At 38.1% G+C, this 23,630-nt stretch overlaps 1 protein-coding gene across 1 annotated transcript in view; it reads left to right on the top strand.

Annotated features, from left to right (window-relative positions):
• CADPS2 (Ca++-dependent secretion activator 2) overlaps positions 1 to 23,630 on the top strand; it is a 294,288-nt gene that overhangs the window by 35,469 nt on the left and 235,189 nt on the right. The window contains exon 3 of the mRNA XM_014963349.1: positions 5,784 to 6,116. Coding sequence (XP_014818835.1) covers positions 5,784 to 6,116 — 333 coding nt within the window. The remainder of the gene's footprint in view (positions 1 to 5,783; positions 6,117 to 23,630) is intronic.

Below are 23,630 nucleotides of genomic sequence, written 5' to 3'. Positions count from 1 at the left end.
GGGACAGGGAGGGAGAGGCAGGGCTTAGATCATAAATTCTGTCTTTATCAAACCCTTTTGCAAAGTTTTCTGCCAGAGAATAAAAGAACTTTTAGAATAATTTGATGAGTGCGAGCCTAGTGCGTTGCCAGTTGGTGCTGTGCCTAGAGCTGAGCCAGGCTCTGCTACAGCTGATGTATAAGCAAGTTGTGAAAGGTTGTGCTTTACCGGTATATAATATGTAAATATATAATATTATAGGTATTTATAATTATTGCGTTGGGTTTTTTCTTCTAAACTGGCTAAAAAGGTGACCTTATTAGAAAACTCCCATCAATATCTCTCTTTCAAATGAAAGAAAACCCCTATAAAAGTTTGTAATGCATGGCCTAACAGACCTCGTATTTAATCCATTTGCAAAGAAAAGGCAAAGGCTGTCTGCAGTTTAGTTTATGCAAACTCTTTTGTCTATTGCTTATATTTGTTCATAAGCTTTATAGTAGAGAATAAGATTATCATGTTTGTGTTGCCTGCATATATGATTCGTTAAATATGGTACGATGTTTGACAAAAAAAAAAAATTATTCAATGGGTATGTGCTAGAAGATGGTATGTGCAGTTCTTTTGTTTTTCAAGTTGTAGGCACTGCTAAATGACAGTTTTTCATCTTTAAATAGAAACAAACTTTTAATCTAACTATGTAGTGCTAAAGACTATTTTGAACTAAGCTTTTCACTATCATTTGCAACAGATGAAATTGCATATGTATAAAGATTGGATAAAAAGGGAATTTGAACCATACTTCAGTAGATAGTTGCAAATGATAATTGTTACTGTAATTATAAGGAAAGACAAAATTGGCAATTTCTTTTTTTAAAATTCCTTATCGGATCATCTTTGAGGGGTTATGGTATGAGAACTTTTTCCATCAAAGACTGTAGGTTTGGTTCAGTCCAAGAGTATTTTTATATATATATATATATATAAAAATATATAAAAATATATTTATTAGGGCTCTAAATAACGTGAATTGAAAAAGTTCCTCAAGATGGATATATTGGGCTGATCAAAACCCGTCTTTCAACTGTCTTTTTTTTTCCTGAATGCACTGTATGTGTTAATAGAGCGGGTTTTTTGGTATTTGATAGTTTGTTAGCAGCAGGTGAAATGAAGAGTTGATGTTGACTTAGATTTAAGGAACCAACAATGATACTAAAGATTCAAATGCCAATTTAGAAAGTCAGCATTTGATAGAAAAAGGAAACACTTCATTCAAAACTTAGAGTCTTGTCAAATTATTTCTAAATAATACAAGGATTTCTATATGATCGTGGCTGATCTGCCAAATCTAGTTTACAGTAGAAATAGATTTCTGTGTCCCCACAATAACTTCTTCTGCTATTTTGTGTTTTCCATTCAAATCTCTAATATTTTTTTCTCTTCAGTTCCTATGTAGAGCCGAGAAACTTGAGATAACATTCTAACACTGGAGGTTTTTGAATGGTTATTTAATTAGAACTAAGTCTAACGGTCAGACAGTCCAAATATGGGAATAAAGGGAAGAAGAGCTAACAATGTAGTGAATGTACTTAATTAGTATTTTGCTTTAAAAACAGATATCAACACGAATATTTTCCCTAATTGGGATGATTGGGCTGCAGGTATAATCCACATTGAAGAAAAAAGTGGCAAACTACATTAAGACACTGTAAAAGTTTCTATATTTCATTGCAAAAATGAACGGTGCCAAGAAAGTACCACCCATGTTGTAAAGCACGTATGTGTCCTAATCTGCAGTCCTGGCCTAGACTCTGGACCCACAAATACTCAGCCAGATGGGTTTTCTGGAACAACAGTGCAAACGATAACTCGTGCAACAGTGCAAACAGTGTAAACGAAACTGGTGGCATACCATTCTCCATAGGGGACGTGGCAATCCCAGGCACAAATAAAGGTTGTGCGGAGAATGGCTAGAGAGCAGCCCTGAGGAGAAGGACTTGGGGGTGTTGGTGGATGAGAAGCTCAACATGAGCCGGCAATGTGCGCTGGCAGCCCAGAAAGTCAACCGCATCCTGGGCTGCATCAAGGGAAGCGTGTCCAGCAGGTCGTGGGAGGTGATTCTGCCCCTCTACTCTGCACTCGTGAGACCCCACCTGGAGTACTGTGTCCAGCTTTGGAGTCCTCAACACAGGAAGGACATGGATCTGCTGGAATGGGTCCAGCGGAGGGCCACGAAGATGATCAGAGGGATGGAGCACCTCTCCTATGAGGACAGGCTGAGAGAGCTGGGGTTGTTCAGCCTGAAGAAGAGAAGGCTCTTGGGAGACCTCATAGCAGCCTTCCAATATCTGAAGGGAGCTACAGGAGAGCCAGAGAGGGACTATTTGTCAGGAAGTATAGTGATAGGACAAGGGGTAATGGTTTTAAACTGGAAGAGGGGAGATTTAAATTAGATATTAGGAAGAAATTCTTTACTGTGAGGGTGGTGAGGCACTGGGACAGGTTGCCCAGGGAGGTCATAGGTGCCCCATCCCTGGAAGTGTTCAAGGCCAGGCTGGATGGGGCTTTGACGAACCTGGTCTGGTGGGAGGTGTCCCTGCCCATGGCAGGGGATTGGAACTAGATGATTTTTAAGGTGCCTTCCAACCCAAACCATTCTATGATTCTATGATATAGTAGCAATACCCATAAACCTTATATTTAGAATTAAAAAAAACAACAAAAAAAAACGAAAAAATCAACAAACAAAAACCAGCCATAAAACAGTCCAGAAAAGCTTTGAAACTGAGGATACAAATCTCAAGAAATCTAACTGAAGCAGGGGATTTTGAATTTAACATGAAGTGTACCATATGTCTTTCAGGAACAGGAATAACGAGACATTTAATAGCTTTTTAATGCATCTTACTGTGTCAAATTTGAGGCACATATGGTACACTTCTAACCAAATTTCCATTCTCTATGGTTTTCTGTTGCAAAGTCTAAAAATTCAGTCTTTCTGTTCAAATGCTATTATTATTTTTTTATGAGCTCAAATACAAGTAGTTCATTTTAAAGATGATGTTACATTTTTTGCCCTCAGAGAAAATTTCGGTAAATTGCCACTTAAAAAGGAGTTATACAATAAGAGCTTTAGGTCCAATGGATTCCTCTTCAGAACCAACCATGTACTTTTTGTAGTCAATTTTTTCACATCTTGGGTTTATATCTTGAGTAATTTCCTTTAATATCCACCATATCTTTTGTGAAAGAACTGTCTTGGAATAATTTTTGAATATTTAATAAAATTATGGTTGTGAGCTGAAGCACTTCAGAAGGGAACATTTTAAGGTCAGGGATACATGCAAATTGTATTTTGTATTTGCATATATCTATATAAAAATTTGTTTTGCCCAACATGAACATGCCATCATTTGGTCAATGGTACGGGCACCAAGTGTTACAATAATCCTTCCCTGCCATAGGTAAGCATTGAAAAATGGAACAGATTTTTCCTGCAGTCTCCTAGAAAATCAACTTGAAATTCAAAATAAATTTTTAATTAGCCTAGTTCATAAGTCAAGGGAGTGCTAGCAGCTTTTCAGCCCTTGCATTGTGGATTAATGGTTTTGAATAATATGACTGAGAGAAAGTAATGAAAGATGAATGATCTTCTGATGATCTTACAGTACTGTTTGGCAGATACATTTTTTAATTACACTGATCCAGTTATATTGGCAATACACAGGGTCATGTAATCTTGGATAAACATGAGATTTTGTGGGGGAAGGAGCTTATAAATATTCTTAATTTCATTCTTCTGCATCTGCTTTCTGTCATTGACTATGCAAACTAATGTGATGGAAGATTTAATGCTATTTATGAACAATATAAAGTAGCTGAAGTTTGTTTGAAGTCATCTTTTTAAAATACTTTTTTCCCATTTGCTTTCCAGTGAGGCTGTTGGAGGAATGAATCAATTGTAATTGCAGGCTGTTAAAACAAGAAAAGGCTTAATATCCTTGTACCTGTTTGCGTTGATAAGTTTTATTGCTGGGTTGAATTTCTGATTATTATTTGTTTTGAAATGAGATTCAATATTTGTGTAGCATTTTTAGGAAATTAATATTAGCACTAACTGACAGTAACGATATCAGGTCCCTTTATGAATAAGAATTTAACTTTAGATAGTTATGTTTCCAAAAGAGGAAATCTATCATGGTACAGTTAGAGCATAAAATATGATTAGCAGATACTGGTGATGTTTGGGGTTTTTTTTAATAATCTGTTTGGGCAAGTACTTTCAGGCTTAATCTGCAGCCTTCTGTACAAAGTCAATTAGGATATCCATTGAAAGGTGTATTTTATAAGTAACTGTTTTTTAAAAAATGCCACAGGGAAAGATGCATCAACAAGCACTGGAACTGTTAGAGTGTTTTTCCTGATCTGTTTCCACCTGTGCACTCCTCTCTGCTCAGCTTCTTAGATCCTCTCCTGCTGCTCTGTTTTGTATTTTCCAAATGAAGCATAATAGTATTTTAGGTTGGTTAGGTGCATCGTCTTCCAACATGTGATAACACATGGAGTCAGAGCTCCAGTGTACTGTCATTTTCATTCATTGCATTTTCATAGCTCTTGGTACAGTGTACAGAATTTCTTCTTAGTATCTAATGTAAATCTCCCCTCTTTCAATTTAAAACCATTACCCCCCAACCTATCACTACACTCCCTGACAAAGAGTCCCTCTCCATCTTTCCTGTAAGCCCCCTCTAGGTACTGGAAGGCTGCTATAAGGTCTCCCTGGGGCTTTCTCTTCTCCAGGCTGAACATCTCCAAGCAGTTTCAGTTGTGCTTGAGGTGTTGGTGGGGCACCTAAGTAGCCCCCCAGTAGCCAAGCCTTGCAGGGCAGAGTGCCTCAAGCCATCTCCCTCTGCGGTGGGAAGCCAGGTGGTTCTCCCTCAGTTATCTACTTAACACCATGATGTGGTTTATTCCTTGCCCAAGACAGACATCACTTGTTTACATGGGCTGATCGTGCTGCAGCGCTCGTCTTTTTGTTGGTTGCATTCTGTAGAGGAACAGTTTCACGAGACTTGCTACTAGAAATGAGCTGGGCACGCACAGTGGCTGGAAAGATCAACCTTGCCAAGGCCTGCGTTAGAAGATGATATGAATGTCATCATCCTTGAACACGGAAAAGTTCTTAGAGAATGCTGATTTAATTGGTTTGTTGTTGTAATTTGCCTTGTTGTATCTTAGAGTATGTGTACTTGGGAGGAGATTTTTGTGTTGGTTTTTGTTTGGGGTTTTTACACAGAGAATCCCATATTGTTAATACTGATTGTGGTGTTTCTCTAGTATTTCTTTTTCCCTGGATCTCCGTCTCATCTTCCATGAGATTCTAGGCTGGCTTACAGATCATATTTTAATTCCCAAGTTTTGAGACAGTGTAGCTTATCCATGAGTTACTTGCAAGTAACTTTATATTTCTGTGGTTTTAATGGAGGAAAGATTAATTAAACTTTTAGGTAAGTTTTAAATTAACTGCTGTTAATTCAAATTTCATTCTAGCTTAGCTATTGTAAATTTATGCATAAATACTGTAAAAGGTACTTAGTTTAAATACTTCATCGACCGACAATCTTACTTTTTCAATATGATCATTTGTTTCTGTATGAAAAATGACAGCAAACTTGGCTTCCTTATAGATCTATCTTACATAGAAGCAAAATACTGATTTGTAATCCCTTTATATGGAATTGTTGTGTGTTTGTGTCCATGCCTAACTTCTGTTTCTTTTTTTTTCTATTCTTTTATTTTAAAAGGTATTTCTCAAGAGTGACCGGGTTGCAAGAATGGTCCACAGCGGAGGATGTTCTGCAAATGACTTTAGAGATGTCTTTAAGAAAAACATAGAAAAGAGGGTCCGAAGTTTGCCAGAAATCGATGGATTAAGCAAAGAGACAGTGTTAAGTTCGTGGCTGGCCAAATATGATGCCATATACAGGGGAGAAGAGGACTTATGCAAACAGCCGAATAGGATGGCCTTAAGTGCTGTATCGGAGCTAATTCTGAGCAAGGAACAGCTTTATGAAATGTTTCAGCAGATTCTAGGGATCAAAAAATTGGAACATCAGTTGATTTATAACGCCTGCCAAGTAAGTATTGGTGTCACTCGGTTCTCTTGTGTTCGAAATATCTCCCCACCACCAACAGCTCAAATGCTTCCTCCCTGTGTGCAGAAGCCTTCAGTTTTAAGTACAAGTCCAAGGAGATGAAACCCCCTCAGGGAGGAATCTTTGTATCATTTGGTCACTGGAGAGCACTTGGAAAAAGGCTTTGACAGAAAACACAGTACTTAGACAACAGGGATCTCCTGACAAGTTTTATGGTGTCACAGCGCCAGTAATTTGGGTGATTCTGCAGAATGTTCTATGGTCTATCTGCATACCCTTATATAAATTGCATATGTATGTTTGTGCATGCATTTGTGTGTATGTATATATATATCTTTAAAAGAAATTTGCTGCCATAAATAGATAGGTGGTTGAATTCACGGTGCTCTTGGCCATCCAGTGTCTAGAAGTTCAGTATGTTGGAACTCAATGTGCTTCATTTCAAACACCATCTACAAAGCTAATTTGCACATTTTTACTTTGATGTTCTGTTGGATAAGAATGATGTTCCCCATAAATTACTGAGGCAAAGGCTAACAGTCTGTTCAGCAATCATAGTTGGATTTAAATGTATAATCTGTTGCTAATCGGTAGTATAAATGGTACGTAAAAATATTTTGTCTGGCCAGTCTTCATAGTGATGCAACTATAAAATACCAGTTACTTAGGGAGGAAAAACATGAAGAAAGCATGGTATTTTTTAAAGTCTTGCAACCAACCAGTGTGGACGTGGCATTTAAACTGAGCTCACACAGCTTTCTACACTGTCTATAAAATAGTACACAGACTACAGCTAAGCCGTTTTTCATATATTATGCTGAAGTCTGGTTTGTAGTTATGGGCCTTCTTAATATGGGAAGAAATGAGGAATCTTGGACATTGTTGCCTGCTTCATTTATGGAGTAGTGTGGCATGAAATCAGGTAACTGTTCTATGATTGAAACATCTGTGGTGGTTAATCCTTCTCAGGGTCATAGATCCAACTTCCATAATGAGAAGGTGTAATATTTTATTCTGCATCAAATTACAAGGGCTTTTGTTTTCACTGCCAGGGTGGAAAGAGACTTCTGAATGAGCAGTATTTTGAATGAAAAGAGATAGAAAATATTTCTTTTTTTTTTTTCCTGTTTGCCCCATCTTGTTCCTTTTGTCTCTTAATTCACATACACGTATATCATGAAGCTAACCTCTGGGATATGCTGGTTGGTAACAGAATGAAGCAGCGCTGAAATCTTGGATGATAATCTTGCTTATTTGGGGTTTTTTGTATAATAGAACGTAGATGCATTAGGAGAATTCGGTTTGGAAGAAATCTCAGGAGGTCATTCAGTCCAACCTCCTGCTCAAAGCAGAGTCAGCTGTGATGACAGAGCAGATCACTGAGGGCTTTGTCCAGTCAGATCTTAAGAGTTCCAAGAATGGAGATGACCTGTGCAAACTTTGTGGGCAACCTGTTCTAACACATGAAAACATGAAAAAAACCCTCTTTTTTTTCCCCACAAAAGCAGATAACTTGTTACTTATAGTAGAAATTCCTTATGGATTGCTCCCTTTTCTGGTGTCTGATGCCTGCTAAATCTTACTTTATATGTCACTGAACGGTCAAAATCTGCTGTTAGTCTGCATTGTGCTAGAGGAACACAAATGTACATGATTGTAGAGCTTTGAACGATTAAACAAAAACCAAATTGTTTCTTTAGTCTGGAAGTGGTTCTGATGACATAGTCCATGAAGTTCTTGTTTTTGTGTACTTGAAGGCTTCTTTGTTTTGGTTTTTGATTGTAGGAATGTTGATGGAGCAAAGCTGGTTGGCAAATATCAACAAATTCTTTTATGTTCTTGGTCCATAACCTACAGAGACACTGAAACATTGCAGTGGCTCATTTTTGTCTTCTACCATGGTAGAACTTTGAGCACTATGTGATGTTTTTTCTATTTTTTTTAATTGCACATTAAAGAGGACATAGCCTTGTGTTAGGTAGGAAAGGAGAAGGAACGATTGATTATGTTTATGTGTGCAAAGATAACTCAGTGGGTTTAAGAGAAGACTCTTCTCTTGCTCTTTGAAACTGAATGTTGTGAAATCTCCTGTGCAGGTCTCCAAAGTACACGGTTTACCCTGGATTCATTTAAATATTGGAGGGTGGGAAGGAAAAGAGGGGTAAGTCTGCTCTTGGGAGCAGATATAGGAGCACTTACGTGTTTCAAGCTGGGAAGAATGGAGAGGGAAAGGCTTCAAGCCTGTACCCTTCTTGTTTGGGGTTCTAGCTTTCTGAAGACTTAATTTTTTAAAGGAAGGATGAAATTACTTTGCTAAAGCCAAAGCTTTCATTATGTACTCCAACAGAGTTGGTGCCATCTGTACATTTTATATCCTGTTCCTGTGGTCCAGTCAAGCACATAATACACCAAAGGTATGAGGAAAGTCCCTTTAAAAGAAAAAGGCAACAATCGTAGCCTTCCTAGGATGTGTATTGCAGACAGCAACCAGGCTCTGATAATGTAATGCCTTTCCTCCTTTGGCAAAATCCCTTATTTCTCATTATCGTTTTAATAAATATTTTAGTTTAGACTGTATCTTATTCCTTTCTATTGACAGTGTATTTATAGAAGATGAGATGAAGTTAGACTTGGATTTCAGTCGGCACCAGCAGTTTTAATTCTGCCCTAGAAGCCTCTATCTGTCTTTATGAAAATGCTCACTTTCATTTCCTTTAGGTGCTGCTGTTTAGAATACTAGAGACTTACAGATAATGATAATCAATAGTGTCTGGGAGCAGTCAGATAAGTGAAAGTCCAAACAGATGTTAAAATTGTATTTTTGATAGAGGTTTTGATGAGTTGGCTTCCAGCCTGTGCTTCGAGCAGAGAATCAGATATATGAAATTCTGTATATTTTGCAGCTCTGCAAAACGGCTGCCCTTAACATCAAGTCTGTACAGTTATAATTTGTGCAGAAAACTGTCTTTTTCTTTTCCCTTTTTTTTTGTTCCTTCCAGCCCTTTGGAAATAGGAAACAGAAAAATGTCTTAGAATGTCCATGATAAGAGTAAATTATCCTGCACCTACAGGGCTGCTAAGCAGACAAGGATGCTATTTGTAACAGCAGGAGGTATTGTCTGCCAGCCTCCTCCTTGTGACTTTCTCTGCATTTAGAAACTTTTTATTGGTTTTCAGCGGCTTTTGCTCCCCAGCCTGTTCTAAATGGAGCATTCCCTTCAACTCTTAAACCCTTGGGTATCTTGCAGCAGCTCATCAGACAGTTCTGCTAAGGTGTGGGTTACTGCAGGTCCACACAAGTTGCCAGTCTCCATCCTTTTTGTGATAGCAGTGAGAAACAGTGTTCAATCAATCAGCGCAAGAACTTAATCAAAAATAAAAAGAATAGTCATAGACCAGCTCTCTGACATTGTCAAACACAGTCCACGTAGCTGTGAGAATTTTACACATTTCTCTTGGAAGAACAACTTTTTGTCACAATCTCATAGCATATTCTAAATACTTAAGCTTGTCCTTAGGTAGTGAACGTTATCAGGATGTTCACATTAGGGTGTTGAAGACTTCTTCTAAGATCTTATTTTAAACTTTACTACTCAGAGGAAGGCCAGCAACTGCTGCCAACCACCTATATCGTTTTGTGATTAAAAGATTCCATTTGATAAGTGCTGACACTTTCACCTGGTTTTTATTTACATTGTGTTGCCTTGAGCTGTTTTTTATGATAAAGGAATGATTGCCAGTTAGTTGGAACTTAATGAGCTCCTTGACTTGCTTTTGAGATGTCTGGCCACAGTGTGTTGTAACGATTTCTTTGATTTATAGAGATCAAACATGATAAAGTCTTTTTTCTTTTTTTTTTTAATTACTCACTGATGTAGAGGATAACTTTCATGCAGAAAGTCAAACTGAAAGTCAAACTCAAACTGATGTGTGGTCATACACTTTTATTACACCACTTCACCAGCACCAGAATTTCTGTATCAGGTAAATCAGCACTCTACGCAGAGTTAATTTTGTTTTGAAAGTACATTTATAATGTTGACTTTTTTTGGCTCATCTAAACCCCTTGTCTTGGGTGTGGGGAGGAGAGAACAACACTGATCTTCACAGTGAAAGAATTACTGCAAGTCACATTCTGGTTTCTGACAGGTAATAAATAGTTTTGAAAATAATGTAACAGTTTTTAAGAATAATTAATTGCTAAGTCTTCTACTGTTGACTTTTTGGGAATCCACCACAAACTAATTCTTCTGGAAATAGCTTTAGATGGTACTTTGCTGCAAGATATAATTTTCTGTTTAAAAGCCTTACATTGCGTCTGGTTCACATCCTCTATTATCTTCAGCTTTTTCAAGATGTAACTCTTTGTGTAAGTGTCTCATATTGATAATGATGGACTATATGGCATCTTCCATAATAATTTTTGTATTTTTAATTATGAGAATATTTTCTGTCAAGAATTTCTCCTGAACTGAAGTTTGCTTATGGTGCTCAACCAGTTGGACTCTTTCACCCACCACTTCACTGAAGTCCAGTTAGTTATGCAGTTTTGGAAATAATTCAAATTAAGGGCAATTTAATTTGCATCACGGCCTTCATAACTTTTGAGTGTTTGTAGTTCTAATCCTTTGCTCAGTAAAATCATGAAAAGTGGTGCCGTTATGTAATGGATCACAGAATTTCCTGTAATTCTGGATATTTTCCTTAAAAAAGCTTTCATACCCTGTATAAGTTATAGGGACAAATGCAACTTTATGAAGCGTGAAGAATAATGATATCTTTGTACTGAAAATTTCAGTGTGGTGTTAATAATCTTCTTCTTGAAGTAATTAAATAAGTGTTAAGATTCCCCTTAGTACATAGACCAAAACTTAAACAGATTCATTGATTTTTTTTTAAGTTGAGGCAAGGCACAGGAAAAAAAAATTGGTTTTGGCTGTGTATTATACATGTTGCATAACAGTATGTGTTTTATATCTGAATCTTTTTAGTCAAAAGAAAAGATACTGGCTCTGTGAGATGATATAATGCGACCAGGGCTTCAGGCGAGCTGGTATGTTTCTGATGGTCACCAACAACTGTCATTACTTATTTCACGATAAATTATACCTGATACAACAAGGTAACCTCTGAAAATGTTGGCAAGGTCCGTTCGAGGCAGGATCAGGTGTTAGATAAGACACCCACTCGTGCCTGAGACATCCCTCTGGGCTGAAAATGGGCTTTTACCCAGCCTAAAATATTCCTACTCCCCTATTTAAAAAAAAACCAAACAAACGAGCAGAGAAACCTCTTGCTGGGAGATGTGCTGCTTTTGGGCCTTACCTGGTAAGAGGTCAGTGCTGTGCAGCCAGGGCAGGCCCTCAGCGTGGGGCAGGATTCGTTTGCTCTCTGGAGAGAAGGAAATTTGGCAGCGGCTGCAGAGCAGAGGGCAGGCAGGACAGAGAGTGGGGAGAACCTGCCCAGGCTCTCGGAGGGCAGGAAGGACCACAGTGGTGTGGGTGATCTCTTGGGAGCAGAAAAGCAATAATTCTGTGGGACTGTGGGAGGCTGCAGAGTTATAGTTAGTATTCAAGTGTTGACTGCATTTTTACGTGATAAATGTGAGTCTGGAAAGTTTCTGCACACAGTAATGATGCAATAACAATATGCTTCCTTACAGAACAGGTTAGTGCTTTATAAATTTGTCTCATGTGTCTGTCAACCTGAAAAGTGTTTCATGCCTTTGATAACAGAAATGTTCAAATGTCCACACTTCAGGCTTGTTCACACATCAACTCTATTGGTTTCTAGTACCTGTAAGTACAAGAATATTTCTACTCCCGTGCCCTCCTCCTCACCAAAAAAAAAAAGAATAATCTGATTTATCCCTGTTCTTCAGGGATCTCTTCCCTGATTTTCAGATTGGCCACTGTCTGTCCTTGAGTGAGAGCAGAAAAATGCAAACCAAATATTTCAATTGAGAAATAAATTTTCATTTCTCGCAGGATTTTAGATGTTGTCTCTTCTACGTGAGAGTGAGATGTCTTCTCTGAGTGAGATGTCACTCTTGATTACGTGCACACAGGAGTTTAATACAAAATTATTTCAACAGTTATCACGGTTATTATCTTTAACCGGGTGTTTTGGTTTGGTTTTTTTGCTGAGCTGCTTCATTTGTCTGTTACCTCTGTTCAAGAGTTCTGGGGAGCTCTTGCTCAAAACAAAAGTTTCAGTGCTTTGGAAAATAGTGCTGCAAGGTCAAATACTCCTCCTAAGATTATTTCTGTAATGGGACTGTGAGAAATCCAGAGCTAAGCAGAACAGTGTAGGTCAGGCCAGTTTGGAGTTTCAGCTGAATAACATTGAGTTCTGGTGAAAAAGAAAGTCTTGGAACCCCCAAGTGATTCAGTTCTGTTAACACACTGAGGATATTTTAAAAAGGAAAAAAAGAAGTTTTAGCTCCTGTAAACAAGTGTTTTTTCTAATAACAGAGTTTACTTCGGAAAAAAGTCTGTGATTGCCCCAAAGGGTGTTGATTTGTTCTCATCATTTGGTTTAATGATAGAAGAATGATGGAAAGAATATTAAAGCATCCTCCAAGAAGCAAGTTATTTTTTTAGCATGTTTAAGTGTCTGACTCTGAACAATTTTTAAAAGCCTTGCAAGTTATGTAATGGAGAAGAACTTTGAAATATTTATGTTTGTAGTTGAAGGAATACTGAGAAAATACCAGAGAGAGATGGTGTGCTGGCAACAGTAATGCAGTTCCAGTACTTGAGGTATTGTGGTATCCTTCTTCCATTCAGCTACTGGGTGAGAAAAATTGGCTTTGACATTAGCATTTAAAAGGAAAACTTGAGTGGAACATCTGAAAACCATAAAAAATATTCAGAACTTTCCTTTTTTCAGTGTAAGTGTTAAGAAAAAACATTGAGGGATAGTTTTTCACTTCTAATCGCTTTTAAGACAAAATTTACTTGTGGATTTTTTTTATCACAGAGCTCTCTTTGTGCACATGTGGCTTTGTTTTCCACCTGCACGAAGGAGTTGGACACATATGGTCTCCAGTAGCCTGAGTGACTACCAGCACTCATAGACTAGTGGACTTCCTTGTGTTTTCTAAGTTGACATCCTTCTAGGCCTCTTTTCCTGTGGGTCACCTCTCTTGTTGTAAGAGGTGAGCCAGGCTTGACTGAGAATCAGCAGAGAGAAGCTGAGAATTACCCATCTCCCTGCTCTGTCTTGTGCCTCCTCTGACAATTTAATTCAGCAGCATTGGAATTGGGGCTGCAGATCTTTCTTCCAAGCTGTTTTGTTTTCTGAGACTGTCTTTGGCATTCTATGGGTGCGAGAAATCGGCAGCAGAATGGGCATCTTAGCATTAAAAAAAAAATAAGTTGTTTTTGGCTTTGTTAATGCAGATCTTTTTAGGCTTCTTCTATTTTTTACCTTTCCCTGTGTTTCTTCTCCTAAAATATTCTTTTGGAACCATTATGAAGTAATTAATGCTGGTTTGACATTCTCTAGAGATCCAGATCCAAGGGAGTTAAGCTGCCTCAACACTCAAAGCCAAATATATCCAGCATTTAACTGGAACTTATATTAATTTACCAGCTGAGGGTAAAGTTCCTCTAGCTTGGTATTAACCAATAAAAATAAATATTTTCTCCCAAAGGCTGTAGTAATTTTTTTTTTTAAATAATGATTTTGTTTTTAAGGAAAGATTCTGTGTCTTCAGGTAAACAAATGCAAGACAAGTAATTTTTATAACCGCATTACCAGACTGATGATTAAGCTTATTAATGTGTCTGATTCCTAGCTTATATCTGCTTTTGAATGAATGCTTGTGAGCAAGCTGAGTAAGTTAATGACCCTTAGTATGAGTTTGTCACCTATTCTGCTTAAGACATGGCAATATTTTGTATTCCCTCTTTACCAATTCAAAGTAAAGCAGTTTTGCTTAGAATAGTCACTTCCATCCCAAGGATCAATTTGACTATTTAGGCTTGTTCCTCTTTAGGATTTTTCATCCTGTGAGGTGTCTTCAGCAGCCAGCGTGAAGCCAGCAGAAGCAGCAGAAAAAGCCACAGGGAGAGAACGAGCCTGTGTTTCTGTATCGCTCTCTCACTGGCACTGAATGTCTTGTTCTGAAGCTTCGCAGCTTTTTTCCCCCCATTTGTGACATTTTTAAGGGAGAACTCTCTTAGCTCTCCCTTCTTGAGATAAAGTTTCTTTGTATCTGGTTGCCTGGACATGGTTCATATGGGTTCTTGCACCACAGTAGCTCCAAAGGGAAAGATGCAGGTAAATTTGGAAATGAGCTGACTAATTTATATGGTAGCTACACATTTTTAACTGAAATACCAAAGCACAGCACAGAGGGTAGACTGTCCCATGCAAGAATAATTGTGTATGTAAAATGCCTGAGAGATCTGCAGATGTCTTTGAATAGGCTATGATTTGGCTGTTTATTTTTTATCCTCTAGGAAGGTGTGTTTGTGGCTGTCCTGAAAATGAGAGAACTCTCAGGTGATCTTTTAAGCTGTCTCCTCTGCTGAGGCTGTCCTAATCTCTAGGATCTAATCTCTCAATCTCTGATCTTCCAGGCTGTCCACCCCAGACACCTCTCATCCCCAAAAGTTATTGATTCTTAACAGAAGAGCCGTCAGGCAGGGAGATCTCCTTGGCATGTCTTTTATTCCTGTATTTTTATATTACAAGACTCAAAGATAGTTGTTCATATCATCCAGGTTCAGTCTGGTGTCAGTGCTTTGTGATTACAGAATCACAGAATCGCCTAGGTTGGAAGGGACCTTTAAGATCATCTAGTCCAACAGTAAAAAAACAAAACCAAACAACAACAAAAACCCAGACCCACACACCACCAACCAACACTAAACCATATCCCTGAGCACCGTGTCAATTTGTCTTTTGAATATCTCCAGGGATAGTGCCTCAGCCACTTCCCTGGGCAAGTGTTAGATGTTCATCATTTCAAATTTCCTCCATGTTTACAAGAAAGTGCCTGTTTCTCTCTCTGTAGGTCTTCTTTAGGTAGGTAGATTATCTTCATTTTAGTTTTGTGCCACAGGCATGGAAAAGTTCTCAGGCCAACTGAAATAACCCTTTTTGGCAAGTAACATGAGTATTCTCTAGAGATCCAGATCCAAGGGAGTTAAGCTGCCTCAACACTCAAAGCCAAATATATCCAGCATTTAACTGGAACTTATATTAATTTACCAGCTGAGGGTAAAGTTCCTCTAGCTTGGTATTAACCAATAAAAATAAATATTTTCTCCCAAAGGCTGTAGTAATTTTTTTTTTTAAATAATGATTTTGTTTTTAAGGAAAGATTCTGTGTCTTCAGGTAAACAAATGCAAGACAAGTAATTTTTATAACCGCATTACCAGACTGATGATTAAGCTTATTAATGTGTCTGATTCCTAGCTTATATCTGCTTTTGAATGAATGCTTGTGAGCAAGCTGAGTAAGTTAATGACCCTTAGTATGAGTTTGTCACCTATTCTGCTTAAGACATGGCAATATTTTGTATTCCCTCTTTACCAATTCAAAGTAAAGCAGTTTTGCTTAGAATAGTCACTTCCATCCCAAGGATCAATTTGACTATTTAGGCTTGTTCCTCTTTAGGATTTTTCATCCTGTGAGGTGTCTTCAGCAGCCAGCGTGAAGCCAGCAGAAGCAGCAGAAAAAGCCACAGGGAGAGAACGAGCCTGTGTTTCTGTATCGCTCTCTCACTGGCACTGAATGTCTTGTTCTGAAGCTTCGCAGCTTTTTTCCCCCCATTTGTGACATTTTTAAGGGAGAACTCTCTTAGCTCTCCCTTCTTGAGATAAAGTTTCTTTGTATCTGGTTGCCTGGACATGGTTCATATGGGTTCTTGCACCACAGTAGCTCCAAAGGGAAAGATGCAGGTAAATTTGGAAATGAGCTGACTAATTTATATGGTAGCTACACATTTTTAACTGAAATACCAAAGCACAGCACAGAGGGTAGACTGTCCCATGCAAGAATAATTGTGTATGTAAAATGCCTGAGAGATCTGCAGATGTCTTTGAATAGGCTATGATTTGGCTGTTTATTTTTTATCCTCTAGGAAGGTGTGTTTGTGGCTGTCCTGAAAATGAGAGAACTCTCAGGTGATCTTTTAAGCTGTCTCCTCTGCTGAGGCTGTCCTAATCTCTAGGATCTAATCTCTCAATCTCTGATCTTCCAGGCTGTCCACCCCAGACACCTCTCATCCCCAAAAGTTATTGATTCTTAACAGAAGAGCCGTCAGGCAGGGAGATCTCCTTGGCATGTCTTTTATTCCTGTATTTTTATATTACAAGACTCAAAGATAGTTGTTCATATCATCCAGGTTCAGTCTGGTGTCAGTGCTTTGTGATTACAGAATCACAGAATCGCCTAGGTTGGAAGGGACCTTTAAGATCATCTAGTCCAACAGTAAAAAAACAAAACCAAACAACAACAAAAACCCAGACCCACACACCACCAACCAACACTAAACCATATCCCTGAGCACCGTGTCAATTTGTCTTTTGAATATCTCCAGGGATAGTGCCTCAGCCACTTCCCTGGGCAAGTGTTAGATGTTCATCATTTCAAATTTCCTCCATGTTTACAAGAAAGTGCCTGTTTCTCTCTCTGTAGGTCTTCTTTAGGTAGGTAGATTATCTTCATTTTAGTTTTGTGCCACAGGCATGGAAAAGTTCTCAGGCCAACTGAAATAACCCTTTTTGGCAAGTAACATGAGTAGAGAGAAGAAAAAAATAATTGCAACCCTCACTCTAAAAGCTTACTGCCTACTGGGAAGGGGACAAGTAAGAGGAGAGTAAAAATAGGATTAATCTGTACTTTCTGTCCTCTATGGGAATCTGTTTCTTGAGATGACAGATAGCTAAAATGTCAGGAAGTCAATTTATTTATCAACAGGAAAAATCTGAAATAGAAATGAGGCTACTTATTTAGTAGAAATGTTGACTTCTGGCTGCTGTTGAAAGGAGCAGCTAGTATGCTATGTGGTCTAGGGCTGTGACAGAAGAAATATTTCTTTGCAAATGAAGTAAGGGAAGAATCAATCCCTCTGTCACTTCTGAATAAACTGTTTCCCTAACTGGTCATGCAGTGCTGAGCTTTTCTAATGTGGGGCCTCAAGGACTGCCCATAAACGAGGGAATATAATACTGAGCTGTGCCTGAGAGAGGTACACACAATTTCTCGAGTAGCTTTGTTTGATTCCTAGGATCCCTGTAAAGTCATGCTCCAATCAATCTGGCACAGGTTTATCCCCAAACTGTCTGTCCTCAAGAGACTGACAACAGCAATTTTACCATACTGGAGCAACTATCACGTTTTACAGATGGATAGCAGAACTTCTGTAACTGGTGTTTTCCTACCTGTTAAATGCTAGTAGTTTCCTCCCATTCCAATGTTGCCAGGAGGGTGGAAGCTGGAAGCTTATAATTTCTGGCAGCAGGAAGGGGCTCCCTGTCTCTCTGCAACTGTTCATCTAGAAAACTGCGTCAGGACCCTGGCAGCAGAGGAGGGTGATTGAGTCCTGTTGTGGGAATAATGCATGTTGGACACCTCAGGTCATGGGATTGGGACCAAAGCACAAAGAGGCAGCAAGAAGTGTTAGTGTTTCGTGGCTTCACCCTGTCTAGGACAAAAGCACCCTTCGGCTGGCCATACCTTTAATTTGCTTCTCGCCAGGATCTGGGATGTTGCAGAGCGATTGTTGAGGCCCATCTAGCCATCCAGGTACTGCCCCTCACTGCTTGTCTGTGTGAAGACCAGTGCTGTGACGTTGGGGGGATCAAAGGTGACTGCAAGACTCTGAGAGCAAAGGTGGCCCAGGGTGACACATCCAACCTGCATAATTGTTGTCATCAGTGAGGCTTTCACCTTTGGTTGTGGTACCTTATTCTGAGAAGAGCTAGTAAGAAGTAGTAGAATGAATCTGACAAGACAGCAGCAACGTGTTTGTGGAAAGGATTGCTGACCTAACATGGAGGATTTTAAACTAGGTTTGTTAGACGATAGGAAGCTAATCTCAGGGCTAAACGAGAAAGCAATGCATGTGGAGAAGATTCGTATGGCAGAATGCTACAAGGGAGGTGTTTTTTCTTGGAAAGGAGAGCGTTCATAAATGTGTCTACACTAATGCCTACACTAGAGTGTCTATGCTGTTTGGGCAACAAACTAGAAGTCCAGTCTCTGGGTCAATGTCAGAAGGGAAAGTAATATTGGTAATGATGTGGTGAGGGTCAGTTACTGACCACCTGAACAAGAAGAGGATGAGGCTATCTACAAACAATTAATAAGTGTCCCAGTGCCAGGCCTTGATCCTCATGGTGGACTTAGACACCTGCTACCAAATTGCTGGGACAGTAACATGACGTTGTGCAAGCAATTGAGGAAGTTTCTAGACAGGTGATAATTTCTGAACACAAATGCAAAAGGAGCAGTTGGGATTGCTGCTTGCAAACAGGGAATCATCAGGTGTGAATGTGACCACAGGAGCTCTTTCTTACGCTCAACTTGCAATACAACTCCTTATTAGTTCTGAGCACAACAAATAGGAGGAAAATTTAAAAAGTATATATTAGTATAGTCCCACAGAACTCCCCACTTTTGAGAGTGAATGGAGTAGAGAGTTGGTTAAGATCTGGCTATGGTCACCTTGGCAATTTTCAACCTACTTGCTGGTTTGAAAGAACCAAGTAAGAAAGAAAAGAACTTAGAAGGGTTTATTGGAGTACTGTGTAAGCGTGTTTCTTGATCGAAGTAGCAGGTTACAGTTCTCCATCAAGGAGAACAGCTGGTCATGTCTTACTGAAGATCTAGAATATACACATGGAAGGAGAGCTTTCTACATGCCATGGCCATGGTGGATTCTCAAACAGAACCTTCATAGGTATGGAAGTCAGTTTTTCATGATGCAACACCAATCTGTAGATTGTTTGCCTTCTTATACATTAACCTCTAGATTACATCTACTTTTTGGCCTTTACTCAACTATTTGGGATTCTTATTTTTGCAGATAGGTATGTGCACATCGCTGATACTACTGACTGCTAGAAAAAGGTGGCAATACAGAACATTCTCCAGCTGATGCTACAGTGTTGAACAAAAAGGAAGAAACCGGGATTCCATTTCTGTCATCTTCTAGCTTCTCTACATCATATTTACAAAAAGCTTCAGTAGTATACCCTTCTATTCAGTGATTTTCTTAAATAATTTTTCTTGAAGAAATTATTAGCTTTCAAAAAAAAATATATTATTAGAATGCAAAGATAATGCATATATTTAAACATAAATGCAGACTTTCAACTAAAGAGAAACATTTTGCCCATTTGAAAGAAGAACTGTTTATATGCAACCAGCTGTTTTGGTATGGTGTGGGTTTTTTCATGGTGCATTTTGAAAGCAACATCATATACAGTTCTTTGACAATGTGTGATAAATCAGTGCTTCAATTGAGAGTTGTCAGCCTGAATTTTAAGTTTTCTATCTGGTTAAGTCAGCCACGTATAATTATTTGGGGGAAAATATTGGCATGACATTCAAGGTGGTTTTGCTTACTTAATGCAAGGCTCATTAACATTTATTGCCCTAATTGCCAATATTCCCTTTGGTATCAACACTCCAAAGAAAATCTAATCAGCGATTAATAAGGCAAGAAAACATTCTGCATTATATTTTTGGAGAGTGAAGAGGGTAAACAAAAAGAGAAGGGATTTCCCGCTGAAGCAAGGATAATTTTTGGAAAATATAAATCACTGTGAGCTCATTTAGTATTATAGGACATAAATATGCATATACCCACAAGGTTTGCATGCTAATCTTTGGGGTTGTCTTGGATATGTAATCTCTGTGCAGGTGGTGGGAGAGGAGGAGGGCGGAAGGGTTTTTCTAAGGAGGATCAGGAGGTGAGTCACAGCTCTTTTAAGGCCCATCGCTTCCTGGTTAGGGTGGATGTGGGAGGGTATTCCCTACCCAGAACCTAAAAGCAACTTGCATTGGAGGAGACAGCCAATATCTATTTCAGCAGGATGCGGGGGAAGGTGAGAGGGAGAAGAACACCACCAGTTTCTTTTTATCATTTTACCAGAGATTACCGCTGCAGTTGGGACCTCCACAGCATTTATGGTAGGCGTGTAGATAACTGCTTAAGTGCTTTTAATAACTCTGTGGAGGCTTCTCTGCCTCTCCATTGATTACCTAGGGACCCAAGGTTTCTAACTTAAAAGATACTTTATTTGGATGGTACAACAGGCTCTGTGCATAGCTCTGAAGCTTTTTCACTGCCTAGCTGTGGGAAGAACATCCATACAAATAACAAGCCAAAGACTTGAGTGGAAAACCACATTAAAGTTAAGCTTTTTTGTATGGATATTTATAATTTTGTAGTTAAAAAATGGGGGTGGAAGGCATATTGCATAGCTAGCAACAGCAGAAGAGTTTGGCTTTTACATTGTGGGAGACACAGTGGTGTGATGAGTGTGTAGAGTCTGTCTGGACAGCATCCGTGAACTCCAGTATCCAGATGTGAAAAACAAGGTTCAGTTGAATAAAATATCTTTACAGTATGACATATTACAGATCTTAATATTGCTATTCCTGTTAATAAAAGAATGATGCTTTGCATCCACATCCTTGATTTTTCTTCTTAGTATTTACAGTGATTAGATCTGTAAATACTAAGAACCTGCCATTATTCTCCTTCTCTCTCAGCACGACATACTTTCCTTGGGTTTTCATCCTGTCCAGCAGAGGTGGCTGAATGTTGTAGTCTCAGCCAGAAAGAAGAGCAAACCTGAGTTTTGGGTAGTTGTCCCAAATGTGAACAGAACAAGAGGCAGGAATTTCCATTGCTTGTAGTGACACTTTTGAACTGTGTAGTTTCTCTTGTGTAGTCCACTACTGAGCCACGAATGTGGAACCTAATATGATTTTGATCATCCTAATGTGGGTTCTCAAGTTTACTGTTAATACTTGTTGTTTTAAAAACAGTGCACACAATTCATAAAACTGGTATGTCTTGATTCTTTTTGCTGCAGAGAAAGTCAGAAGAGCATCAGAATCATGGCATTTATGGACAAGCTTAGACAGTGCATTGACACTGATATGGAATGAAAAACCATTTATATACTGAATGAAGTAAAATTCTGGTTTTTTTTAATGTTGGAGTTTTCTTTTTTAATTTCATTTTTAATGGATTTTTCCCTCTCAGAGTCTGCTGGTAGTAAGGTCCAGGTAATATAATAATTCTAAGGCTATGCAAAGAGTCTCTAATATTTGCAGAGAACTGCTATCATGAAAATACAAACCAAGAAGTGCTATCTAAAGAGAAATCATTAACTGTCTCAGTACCTGCCGCCTGATTTTTTTCTCTCCTTGATGCCTAAACAGACTGCTGTGCATAAATAAATATTTAAAATATTTGCATCTAGGTCAGAGTATCTTTTTCACTAAACCCCCACATTGCATAATTAACAGCCTCTGTGAACCAAATAAAGCTTCAATTTTTATCTTTGCATTAAACCAGAGGAAAAACTACTAGCAGACTCAGTATTGTGACAGAGTGATTTCATCTGTAAATATGGGCTTAGCAGACTCTCTTCGAACGTTATCATCCAAATACCTAAGCAAAAAGGTGATTTGTGTGCATTATTGATTATTTTTTTAAATTTATTTACAAAACACAGGTCAAGATTTGACCAAGAAGAGAATCAGATTGTTTAATTCCTGGAGTTTAGGTTAGAAGACAACCAATTTAATTTCAGATCAGTGTTCTAAAATAAAATGGAAAAAAATTGCTTCATTTGGGCAATTGATGCAGAACAATAATATGACAGTGTGTTGTGGAAAACACCATGTGTATAAATTAGTGAAAGTCCTGGCTGGGAAGCCCTAGTCTCTCTTCAGCCCATGTAAATAAAAAGAGAGCTGGGGTCTGTTCAAATCCAAACAGGCAAACAAAAACATCATTCTCTATTATGCAAAGGCACTTGCTCTACTTTTCAAAGTGTCCTCTTCACAAAGTGTCAATTCCAGTCAGTAGATAAAAATATGCAATAAAATATCGAGGACTGCATTTTAATTTGGGCTATGGCAAATTTTGAACCATTAATTTATTTTTTTATTTCCTTCATTAAAGATAATATTAAACAGAGGATAGAAGTTGCATTTGAAGAATCCTTTGAAGTTCATCTTTTTAAAGATTGAATTATTCTTTCCCATTTGGGATGTATCATTTTGACTAAGATTGTTTGGTGAGTTTAATCAAGTTAGCTGTTGATAAAAGGCATTTAACTTGTTACAGTTTCTCTAAAAGGTTAATAGCAGTCAAATATGAAAGATGATTTTTAGGCAAATGGTTGTTGAATAAAGTTGTATTGTGCATCTGCACATCACAGTGTAAAATAAACTGTTTCTTGCTAGAGATTTTCTCAGTAATACATGGTATGTATTTAATTCTTTAAATGTCTTCTCACGATGTTGGCTAAGTACAGTGAAAGTTTGACCTATGAACTTTGACCTATGCCTTAAGTTTTGAGTGGGCTTAATACGCTTTAACTACTGCCTTTACATATATTCTGATTGGCTTGAATAATGTATTTGTTTCCTTTCCTGTTAATTTTTAACTCCGATTGAAGGTTTTCCTGGTGGTTTTGGTATTGGTAGTCCCTGAATAAACTGAAATCTATTTGTGAGACAACTTTTCAGCTGGTACTGAAAAGGTCTTCTAATGTTTTTCAAGTTTGAATGTAAGGAAATGTATCAAAGTCTCAGCTTTGATTATTTTGGAAACTGCCAAAGTGAATGGAATACCATCCAATGGCAGATTGAAAAATGTCCAAGATTTTAAAGCTATCTAGTTTTCACTTTTGTTTTTGTGAACCTTGAAATTGTTTTATTTCATTGAATTAATTAAAGTAATCTTGACTTTAGGTTTTGGTTTGGTTTTAATATTTTTATGATAACCAATATCTAATCAGTATAATTAATTAGTATAAACAGATAGTATAAATTATATCCTCTGCCACCTTAATCAGTTGTACATAATACAAGTCAACATTGAAATTACATAGATAGGTCCAGAACTTTATAAAAATATTTCAGAAACCAAAACCTCTCACCATCTGAGATTGTGTCTGAATTTTTGAGCTTCTGGGCTTGTATATAGCTTGTAAGAAAATTTTTAGCAAACAGTTATTTCTAATGGATTCCTTGAAGGTACTCAGGCACAAGCTTTGAAAACATTGATTTTATTCTATATTTTATTTTGTTTTGTTTTACCCAACTGAAGCCACCATAGAATATGTGACTTTTGACTTGCTCTTTGTCTGCGTTATTACTTGTAAAATATTGGCTACAGACAAGTGATGTGCTAATTGCTGGCTCTGTTCATCTGTATGTTCTCCATCCTAATTTTGATATTTATAGTATTGTAAAACCTTTGCTCTCCTTCCTGCCTCCCTGTCCCC

The sequence above is a fragment of the Calidris pugnax genome, unplaced genomic scaffold, assembly GCF_001431845.1.
Source record: "Calidris pugnax isolate Ruff unplaced genomic scaffold, ASM143184v1 scaffold44, whole genome shotgun sequence".
Lineage (NCBI taxonomy): Eukaryota > Metazoa > Chordata > Aves > Charadriiformes > Scolopacidae > Calidris > Calidris pugnax.
The sequence above is the reverse complement of the archived record's forward strand: the minus strand, read 5'-3'. Positions and strand labels throughout refer to the sequence as shown.